We start from the raw sequence: 11067 nt of genomic DNA on the forward strand, positions 1-11067 counted from the left end.
ACTTCCCACCCTATTGGCCTATTGCCCTGTCAGAATGGGGTGTCTTCCCCACTAAGTTCACGTTTGACTTAGGGAGAGAGAAGGCGCTGAGCCACGTGGGGTAGCAGGTTGCTGAGACGCCGCATCCCAGCCTGGTCTTAGGTGGGGTGCAGGAAGAGGCGACGCCAGACCTGGGGGCCATGTCCATTTTCTGCTTGGCCGCCAGGGGAAAGTGTGGCTCGAATCCCGCAAGGCTTTTTCTGTGAGCCTAAGGACATTGCACCCCACCCCTCCCCACCCCACCCCAGAGGCGGCGGGCCGCCAGCAGGTCCCCGGACCCTGAGGCTCTGAGCCTGCTCCGCCTCCGGCCCCGCCCGCCCGTCTTCGCTATTGGTTGCACCGTCCGGGCCAGAGCCCCCGGAGGGGTAATTAACGAAAGATTAATGAGCTCCCCAAAGTCAACAGAAAAATCGATGGGCCGGAGGAGGAGCGGCGGCTGCGCAGTCCCGCGGGGGGAGGGCGTTGGGGGCATCGGTCGGGGCGCAGGGGCCTCACCTGGACAGAAGATCCGCGCTGCGCCGCAGTCGGTGGTGAGCCGTCGGCAATGTCTGCCCAGGCCTCAGGTAAGGCTGCCCGGTAGCGCCATTAGGGCTGGGAGCGCCCTCGGACCGCTGGAGGAACATTGCCGGCGAGCCCACACTTGACACTCACACCTACTTCCCCCGCAAAGTGAGGCAAGGACTAGGGGCTGCAGGGATTGGAGCCGGAGGGCGGGATGACAGATGGGAAGCCAACCCCGGTGACCCGAACCCTGGCCCCTCTCTGCCCCCCACCTCGACCCGGCTCTGCGCCCCACCTCCTTTCCGCGGATGGTGGCACACAAAGGTCAGCAGGGCGCGCCCCTCCACTAGCCGGATCCCGGCGCGCACAGCCGAAAGAGGGCGCTGAGGCCAGGAAAAAACGAAAAACCCGGACGGCTGGGAAAAGGGGTGTGGGGTTGGGGCAGCCTGGAGGCCCGGTCTGTGGCATACTGCCCCAGGCCCCGCAGTCCCTCGAGTGGCTCAGAAAGAAATCCCGAAGCTCCTGGCCGGCGCTCAGCAGCCTCCTCCGGAGCTGGCCCTGCGCTCCTGGCCAGGTGCTGCGCCCTGACGGCACCCCAGCTTTCATCACCTGCCTCTAACAGCAACCTACAAACCAGTTTGGTGTCCGGGCCCTCACTGGGGCTGGCGTTGCACCGAGAGGCGTACTGGACGGAGGGCGGTGGATTCCTCCTTGTCAGTTCCGGGTGCCCTCGCCCTCTTCCCGAGACCCCTACAGTGCCCACCCCGGCACCCTCCCCCTGGGCGGACCAATCCGCCACTTTCGGGCTCCCTCTAGAGGCCGTTGGAGGGTTGGCCCCCCGGGGGTGGCCGGCGGGGAAGATAGTAAGGGCGAGGAGCCGGGAGAGAGAGTACCTGGAACCTTGTCCTTCCGTGTCCCCTGTAGGCTTGCAGTCCTAGCAAAAACCGCCCCTGGAATTCCCCAATAATCTTGACCCTTCCAGCCTCTCCAGGACCTCGAAAGAACTGGAAGGAAATGCACAGATAGCTAACACTAAGAGCTTTCTTTGTGCCAGACACTGATCCACATGCATTTACATAAATTAAATCATTTAATTTTGACAAAACCCCTATGAGGTAGGTATTATACATTAATTCCTTTGCTTATTCGTTCAAGAAATTTTTATTGACCATCTGTCATGCACCAGGCACTAAACCATAGTTGTACATCCGTTTTACAGATGAGGAAACTGAGGCACAGAGAGTCTAAGTAGCTTGTCCAAGATCACACAGGTAGTAAGTGCCAGCATCTGGGCTCTTAATCATTAGGCTATCCTGCCTTGAGAGGACAGGGAGATGCTGGGGAAGGCGAGATGGAGCAGTCACAGTTGGGAGAAAAGGAGCAGGGAGGTGTCCTTGTGAGCCTCAGCCTTGCTCAACCTGGGTGGGGGAGCCTGGGAGGAAAGATTAAGATCAATCTGGAAAGTCTCCTGGGCTAGGCCAGGATGGAAACGTTTAATGGGAAAGGTCTCTGTCCATGACTCTAGTGCTGAAAGTTCCCGGGAAAATGCCGAGTCAGTTGGCAAACACTGGTTGAATGTCATGCCTGTGCCAAATTTGGGGGTCTGAGTTAAGCTCCTCTGCCCTGGAGAAGCTCCTGGCCTTGAGGGGAGCCAGCCACACTCACAGCACCTCACCGGACAGTGCACTCCCACTCTCAATAGATGCTGGGGCAGAAAGAGAAGGCTTCCCAGGAGAGGCGCTTAAGGTGGGTGGGAAGGATGAGTGAGAGCCATGGTGGAGGTTAGCAGGCGAGGCAGAAAGAACAGCAGGCTCCAGGAGCGATGGCTGGAAGCATGAGATCATGCTAGAAATGTGGAGCCGTCTGGCTGGGCCTGGACGGACGTGGGGGCAGGTGCCTGGAGTGTGATGAGAGGGCTGGACAGGGAGAGGGCAGAACTGGAGCAAGGATGACAGGGAGGACTGGGAAAGAGGGGGAAGGGGAATCATTTGTAGAATCTTTAAAAGAGGATCAAGTTTGATTATTCCACTTACCCCAGAAGAGAATAGTAGAAGACATAAATATTGCGCAGGTTGCACGTGGGAGAATGGGAGGCTGGAGAATGGGAGGCTGCATTTTAGAGCCAGATGAGAGAGGGTCTTCTGGTGGTTACACAGAGGGAGAGTCTGAAGCTCAGAGTTCAAAGGGAGAGACAGAGCAAAGCAGAACTAATTAAAATAGAGCACGATGCTGCTGCAACAACCAGCATGGAGCTCAGCGGGGTACCAAGAGGGACACCTAATCCAGCCTTGGCATGGGGATTCAGGGGAGGCTGCTCAGAGGAGGTGGGGCTCTGCTGAGTCCTGAAGGACAAGCTCCAGTCAGCCAAGGGGCAAGGGGGTGGGCACTGTGGGCAAAGGGTGGGGTGTGGGCAGACAGGGAGGTGAGCAAAAGCAGGGGCATTCTGGGAACTGCAGCAGGATGGCACGGCCCGTGGGCAAGGGAGTGGGGTCTGAAGAAGGTGCTGGAGATGTAAGTCGAGGCTAGACCAGGAAGCCACAGCAGCTACCCTGCTTGGAGCACTTTATGCTCCAAGCACACACTGAACATTCACTGCCTTGTTTCATTTTGAAAGGCCATGCTAGGTAGTTTGGACTTTACACTGAGGGCAATTGGTTGCCTTTGCAGGGCTCACAGTATGAGAGAGGCACAATGGGCAGGGAGACCAGTCCAGGAGAGAGAGAAGGGGCCCTTGGCTATGGTAGTAGTTGAGGTCAAGAAAAATCTAAGAGCGGTTTGGGAGCTGGAACGGACAGGCTTGAGGCCTGAGAGAATCAGAGATGAGGAGAGAGACAAGGACAGCTGGTCCCCTGCTGGGAGATGTGGGAATGGAGACGCCACTCACTGAGATGGTGAACTTAGGGAATGGGCCTCCTACAACCTGGAGAAGGAGGACAGTGCGCACTTGGAACCCTGAGCTCAGAGCACTAGGGATGCAAGGACAGTGGCAGGACCAAAGGAGAGCGCCCGGGGTGGCAGAGGGTGGCAAGGGAGCCTCCGAGGTCGCTCAGGAGAAGCCTCCCCACCAGGACAGCACCCAGAGCCAGCGGGGCTGTCTAGCTCTCTAGTGCAGCTCAGTCCCACAGGAATGAGTACCCAAAGGGCCTACAGGAGGAGTGTGCTGGCCTCCAGGCCAGGTCCCTGAGCTGCAGGGATAGGAAGACCCAAGATCAGGGTCCAACAGAGGGGTGACAAAGGGGTGGCCTGAGTGAAAGCTTGGGGAAGTTGAGGAAGTAGCAGGAGACATTCAGGGAAAGAAAAGAGTCAAGGATGGTGTTCCCCATGTTGTGCTGGGCGTTATGGGACATCTAGGGGTCGCGGGGAGGGTGCAGATGGAAGTCAGTCTGTCACAGTCAAGGGCATGGCATTCATGCTGATCCCAACCTCTCCCAGGCAGACATTGCAAATCAATCCCAGAACTTTTCCCCTAAACCTTTAATGTGCATTAAAATTAATTTTGATTATGTAAGTAATGTTAATTACATAAGTAGTGTTAAAAAAAAAAAAAAAAACTAGAACATTAAACCACTCCCAGTCCTAGTACCTTCCTCCCTTCCCCAGAAGAAAATCCTGTTGTAAATCTGGTGAGTATCTTCTAGACCTTTTAAAAGTAATTTTTTATACACACTTTTGTGCCCATAATAGAGTATTATCTCAGATCACAGCATTCTTTCCCACCAAGCCCACATTCAGCCTCAGGATCCTTCTCAACACAACTCTCTAAGCAATCATTACCCAACTAATCAGAGTCAGAACAAGAGAGGACACCCACTTGCTCCCCCTGACTTCAGGAGCGAAATTCCTCCCAGAAGTCAGCAGGGCACAGCTGCCTTTTAGTGGCAAAAAGTCACAGCCCAGGGAACTGCCCAGTGGCCAGGCACTATGTGGTTGCCCCTGGCTCCCTTGACAGATATTATTATTCCACCTTGGGACCAGGCACTGAGACAGGAAGCTGGGCAGGGAGGGGAGGTGGTCCTCAAGCCAGTCAAAATAATCCCTATGTTTATGCGGAGCACAAGGGGTTTCCATATTCCCTGCTCTGTTTGAATCTCCTCAGGTCCTATAATGTAGATGGGGCAGTTGCTGTTATTTCCAAAGTCCCAACCAGAGAGGTTGCATAGTTTGTCCTAGGTCACACAGCAGTTAGGGTCAGGAGTGGGACTGAACCTAGGACAGCCTGGCAACCAACCAGGACCCCTTCTCCCTCCCCAGCCCCTACTGAGGCTCCACCGGTGGCCTCTCTAGAAGCACAGGAGACTGGACCAGCCCCAGCCAAAGAGAACCAAGTGGAGATGGGGGCTGAGGAGACGGGGGCCCCTGCCTCGCCCCACCAGAAGTCCTGGCTGGTGCGGCATGTCTCCCTGCTGCTGCGGCGGGACCGGCAGGCCCAGAAGGCCGGGGAGCTCTTCTCGGGGCTCCTGGCCCTCAACGTGGTGTTCCTGGGCGGAGCCTTCATCTGCAGCATGATCTTCAACAATGTGGCCGTCACGCTGGGCGACGTGTGGATCCTGCTGGCTGTGCTGAAGGCCCTCTGCATCCTCTGGCTCCTCTACTACGCCACAGGCACCACCCGCCGATCGCACGCTGTGCTCTTCCGTGACCCTCACGCGGGACCCATTTGGGTGCGGGGTGAGTGTCGAGTGCTGGGTAGATGGAGAGGGTGGGGAGGGACAGCCCAGTCCAGGGGAGGTGCCAACGGCCCCCTGGCCTGGCCAGGCTCCCTGGTGCTCTTTGGCAGCTGCACCGTCTGCCTGAACGTCTTCCGCGTGGGCTACAACGTGAGCCACATCCAGTGCAAGTCGCAGCTGGAGCTCATCTTCCCTGCCATCGAGATCGTCTTCATCGGTGTCCAGGTGACAGGCCTCTCCCATCCGTGCCACCGGGCACACACTCCACCTACCCATGCTATGCGCACACACACGCTGACCTGTGCCTAGAAACAGCCACATAGGCAAATACCTACATGGCCCAGGGTGTGTACACACTACCACAGCTCCTCCACAAATGTCTGCCTCCCGTACCCACATCCACACATACTTGCATATACCTGCATCAGCGCACACACCATGTCACCGAAATGCAGACTATTAATACATCTGCCTGTACATACTTGTATATGCCTAAATCTGCAGCCCAGATATGCAGAGCTACTCACAGCAATGGATATCCAACTCCCTCCTGAGCTCCTGTTCTGTACCGGGCACTGTGCTAGGTGTTTCATCTGCATCGTCTTCTTTATTTTCCCAAAATAAACAGGGACTGCCCTGAGAGGTAAGCATTTTAGCCCCATTTTAGAGCCAAAGAGACTGAGGCCCAGAGATATTTTGCCACTGGCCCAAGACCACACAGCAAGGAAACAGTGGAGCCAGGATTCCAACCCAGGCTTCCTCACTGTCTTTTCCATTGTAAATATCTACACGCAACTGGGGCACAGCCCACGGTCCCACCCCGCAGCCCCTGGGCTCAAGGCCTCATCTCTTTCAGACCTGGGTGCTCTGGAAACACTGTAAGGATTGTGTTCAGGTCCAGACCAACTTCACTAGGTAAGATGGGGACCCCTTCTCTTTCTCTAACAACTACAGCTTCCCTGGACAGGGTGGCCCTGGGGCTGTGGGTTAGTCTGGAAAAGCATCCCAGGTAGCCCCGGGCTGCCTTTTCTGAAGTCCTAATGCCAGATGAGATCTGGCTTTGGGAGAGAATGGTTGCCCTAAAAGCGGTCATGGTGAGGTTCGGGTCCCCGGGGAGCCGGCCAGGCTGTGTGGGCAGAGTACGGCACCTCCTCCAGGTGTGGCCTGATGCTGACCCTGGCCACCAACCTGCTGCTGTGGGTTCTGGCCATCACCAACGACTCCATGCACAGCGAGATCGAGGCCGAGCTCAGCGCCCTCATGGGGAAGCTCTCAGGTACAGATGAGCCCAGGACCCCCCCACCCGCAATATGTGCACACACATACACACACACCCCTGCGCACGCCCCCTCATGCCATGCTCCCTCAAACAGGTGAGGCTCGGTAAGGCTCTAGAGTTGGGAGCAAACTCTAGAGGCCAGATCATGACGAATCAGAAAACTGACGTCCTGCTCCCATTCTGTGCCTGCCTCATCAGGGGCTGGCACCCTGCAGCCTGCTCCAGGCATCCATCTAGCTGTCAGCAAGCTAGCCACTAATCCTGGCTGAGCTAGTCACTGATGAGTCCAGCTATGCACCCCACCCCTGGTATTTGCATTTTACTTTCAAGAAACTAAAAAGCCTTTAGGACTCAAAGGAATGTTTTCCTAACACAGTTGTAGGTACCTGGACATATCAAGAGGGACAGGAGATTTCTGGGTAGAAAGAACTCCCCGCACTGTCCCGCATGCCCAATCCCCGCCTGTACAGTCTGGCCCTTAGAGGCGGTATCCCAGAAACCTTCGTGGGAACATTGCTGTCTGTGGGACTCAGCCACACCTGGATGTATTCAGCGCCCCCCCCAGGTGGCATCACCATCCTGACCTGTGTACAGCCAAGCCCTCCCAGCACAATCATGCATTTACACACCCACTGCATAAATCATGGCACTCCTGTGGACTGTGGGCATTCTTTATGCTCCAGACATTTTTCAGAAGAGCCATGCAAAGAGAATTTTTGGCTAGTGACTTCATGGATTCTTTTATTATTAGAAAATTCAAACATTCATATAGATGAGTGGAAGAACAAGATCTATCCATCACCCAGACATAATCATTATTGACATTTTGCAACATTTATTTCTGTTTTTTTGCTGAGTTATTTACATTACTGAGATCATGGCATTCATCTCAAAACATTTCAGTATGCATCTCTTCAAAGTCAGTGTATTACCTTACACTACCACAATGCTATTATAATTTCCAACAAAAGTCCTTAATATCATCGCCACCCTCTTTATCCATCTATACTCAGCTTTCTGCAGTAAGCTAAGTATCTAAGTCTCTTTTTTCCTAATGACATTGAGACTTGTCAGGCTGCTTCCTTGTGGTGGCATTTGAGCTGTTGCCCTCTCCCCTGCTTTTCCTAGAAACTGGCTGTAGAGACTAAAGTCTTGACCAGATTCAGGTTGAGCGTTTTTGGTGCTGGCATTCCACGGGTGATGCTGTGTGCTTTGCAGGGCACCTCATTGCAGGGCAAGGTGTCTGATTACCCCACTGCACATGCTGCTGAGGGTCCAGGTATAGCAGCCAGATCCTCCCATTATAAAGTTACAGGTCTCCCCTTGTGCCCAAAAAGTAACCTGGAGAGTAGAGGTGGCATTTGGCACCAGAGACATCATGCATTAAATGCTTTACATAAGCTTGGCACCTGAAGTCTTGAATCCCTTTGTAAAGGAATGATCATCCTGTGATTTCTGATTTCTATCGCTGGGCCTCAGTTCCCATATCTGTAAAATGGGTAGCTGGGTCCCTTCCACCTCTGGCATTCTCCAGAAGGTGAATGGGACTGACTTGTCAGCTGGTTTCCTCAGAGCAAGGCCCACCTGCACGTCTGTCCCCTCTCGCCCTGCCCCCTCCCAGGCAATGAGACCAATACCTGCCTGTGCCTCAACGCCACAGTGTGCAAGGTCTTCCAGAAGGGCTACCTGATGCTCTACCCCTTCAGCACCGAGTACTGCCTCATCTGCTGTGCTGTGCTCTTTGTCATGTGGAAGAACGTGGGCCGCCGCCTGGCACCCCACACAGGCGCCCACCCCGGCACCCTGCCCTTCTGCCTGCACGGGGCCATCTTCGGGCCACTGCTGGGCCTGCTGGTGCTGGTGGCAGGCGTGTGCATCTTCGTGCTCTTCCAGATCGAAGCCAGCGGCCCCACCATCGCACACCAGTACTTCACCCTCTACTATGCCTTCTACGCGGCCGTGCTGCCCGCCATGAGCCTGGCGTGCCTGGCGGGCACGGCCATCCACGGGCTGGAGGAGCGAGAGCTGGACACGCTCAAGAACCCCACCCGCAGCCTGGACGTGGTGCTGCTGATGGGCGCAGCCCTGGGCCAGATAGGCATAGCCTACTTCTCCATCGTGGCCATCGTGGCCACTCACCCCCACAAGCAGCTCAACCGCCTCATCCTGGCCTACTCGCTGCTGCACATCCTGCAGCACATCGCCCAGAACCTCTTCATCATCGAGGGCCTCCACCGGCGCCCGCTCTGGGAGGCAGCTCCCGAGGGCCTGGCGGGGAAGCAGGAGGCAGGGCCACCCCGTAGGGGCTCCCTGCTGGAGCTGGGCCAGGACCTGCGGCGGGCCTCGCGCGCCTATATCCACTCCTACAGCCACCTCAACCACAAGCGGCGGGCGCTCAAGGAGATCTCGCTCTTCCTCATCCTCTGCAACATCACAGTGAGTGGTGGGCGGGAGGCGTGGGGGCAGAGCTGGCCAGGCAGCCCCAGAAATCCTCGAGGGCTCAGGAAGGAACGGATCAAGGCGCATTCATTGCATATTGACTGTCCCAAGAGCGACTGGCTTGTCCCTTTGATTGCCAAGGACACATGCCCGTTTCCAACTAGCTCACTGCTACTTGAGAACAGAGTCCCCCAGCTCCCTGCAAAGTGCCTGGCATGAATGAATGTGCTAAGTGTGGAGCTAAGTGCTCTTTACAAATAACCATGTAAGATTTCTACCCTCAGGAAGATTCCTGTCTAGTTGGGGAGACACTGGGGGACCAATTAGAAAATTACCAAATAATTAATCATCCACTGAATTCAAAGAAAGAGATCAGAAAGTGCCTGGTTTTCTAAAGGCTCTCTAGTGGAAGGTGTTGACGACAATTGCTCAGTGTCTGGCGGCTGCTAAGCCCCAAGTCTACCTCCCTATGTAATAGCTCCCCCCTCGCTGGATCATCACGGCAACCCCATGCAACAGGCACTATTAATGTCCCTCTTTGACAGATGAGGAAACTGAGGCTTAGGTTGTTTGACCTGCACACGGTCCCATGCCCTGGGACCAGTCAGGGTTGTCTGAGCCCATGTTGGTAACGACTGCTCTGGAAACACCTCAGGTGCTGAAACCTCTGGCCCCGGCAGAGCATCAGTAATAAATTGGCCCTAAAGTGCAGTAGGAGCTCAGAGAAGGAAGCATGGGCCCAAGTGGCCAAGGAAGGCTCCATGAAGGTTTGATCTGGACCTCGAGAAATGGGCAGAATTTGGACAGAAGGCGAGGCTGGGGTGGAGGGTGCAAAGAGTCATAACTAGCAGGAGAATGAAGCTAGAGCAGAAGGCGGTTGAGGTCAGGGCCCAGGGAAGCCCAGCTTGATGGGGCAGGCTGTACCATGCGTGGTGGCAGCCCACGTCTCATGATCTATCTGGAGGTCAGGCTGGCCCCAGGCAAGCCAAGAAGTGTCTGAGGCCTTCTGCTGTAGAGGGGGAACATGGTGGGAGAGGGGCTGGCCCCAGGGTGAGGGGATGCTAGGTTGGGGGATGTGCTGGAGGAGCTGCAGGTTCTGGGGCCTGCCTCCGCTGAGCTGAAGGCCTTGGGGCATGGGAGAGCCCCCTGCCACTCAACGCCCTCCTCTCCTCCCCAGCTGTGGATGATGCCCGCATTTGGGATACACCCAGAGTTTGAGAACGGACTGGAAAAGGATTTCTATGGCTACCGGACATGGTTCACCATCGTCAACTTTGGCCTGCCGCTGGGGGTCTTCTACCGCATGCACTCTGTGGGGGGGCTGCTGGAGGTCTACCTGGGGGTCTGAGGCTGCCCAAGGAACCCACCCCCGGCAGAACCTCAAAGTGCCAAGGCTGGGGGGAAGGTAGCCCAGAGCATTCCAGGGCGCCCTGGACCAGCCTGGGCCCCCCAAAGCCTCCCCCTCCCCAACGCCTCACTGAGATGGGAGGGCACTGTCTGCAGCCCAAGACCAAGGGCAGCGTCTGGACACTCAGCTCCTGATGCCCACACCCAGGACTGGGCACACGCCTGCCCCCCGCTTACCACCACAATCAGAACTACCCAGGATGCACCTCAGGAGGCCCCCCACAGCTACTCTCTAGGAGGGTCAGTCCTAAATAACTGAGTCTGGGGAGTTTGGAGAGGGGAGCCCCTACCCAGCCAGGCCTCAGTGGTCTGCCTCCTACTGTGGGAAGGGCACACGGTCCAAGCCCAGCCCAGGACATCCTGGGAGCTTGAAGCTCAGCAGACAGCCCTGCTCCTCCCTCCCCACACGCCCTGTCTCCTAATGAGCTCATTAATTAGCTGCCAGGCAGGGTTCAACAGCTGTCTCCCTCTGCCATAAACCCTGTTTGTTTGATCGATTACATTCGGGCTTCGTGGCATTTGTTCCCAGGAACGGAGCTGCCACTCCGGGTATGGTGGGAAGGGGCAGTCCTCCTGGGCAGGGCTATGGGGCTGGGACAGCCCCGTTCTGAGTCAGGAAGGGCCTAAACCAGTCCTTCCCTTGTCTGCTACACGGGAGGAGGTGGAAGAGAGGGGCTGGGGCTCTCATCCCCCGCCCCTCGCCAGCACACCTTCCCCTCAGGACAGAGCACCAGG

At 56.2% G+C, this 11067-nt stretch overlaps 1 protein-coding gene across 2 annotated transcripts; it reads left to right on the forward strand.

Annotated features, from left to right (window-relative positions):
* The first annotated feature begins 534 nt into the window (after nucleotides 1-534).
* OTOP3 (otopetrin 3) lies at nucleotides 535-10835 on the forward strand. 2 transcript variants are annotated; one of them, XM_004432734.3, is made up of 7 exons: nucleotides 535-602; nucleotides 4792-5208; nucleotides 5296-5432; nucleotides 6064-6122; nucleotides 6365-6483; nucleotides 8108-8922; nucleotides 10103-10835. In XM_004432734.3, the coding sequence occupies exons 1-7, from the start codon at nucleotides 584-586 to the stop codon at nucleotides 10271-10273; spliced, it is 1737 nt and encodes a 578-aa protein (XP_004432791.1). In that variant the 5' UTR covers nucleotides 535-583; the 3' UTR covers nucleotides 10274-10835. The 2 variants fall into 2 exon arrangements, with proteins under 2 accessions (XP_004432791.1, XP_087297674.1); XM_087441548.1 differs by lacking the exon at nucleotides 10103-10835 and having other exon boundaries at nucleotides 8108-9949.
* The last annotated feature ends 232 nt before the right edge of the window (nucleotides 10836-11067 follow it).

This window comes from Ceratotherium simum, chromosome 16, assembly GCF_057802395.1.
Source record: "Ceratotherium simum simum isolate JZ-2026a chromosome 16, ASM5780239v1, whole genome shotgun sequence".
Lineage (NCBI taxonomy): Eukaryota > Metazoa > Chordata > Mammalia > Perissodactyla > Rhinocerotidae > Ceratotherium > Ceratotherium simum.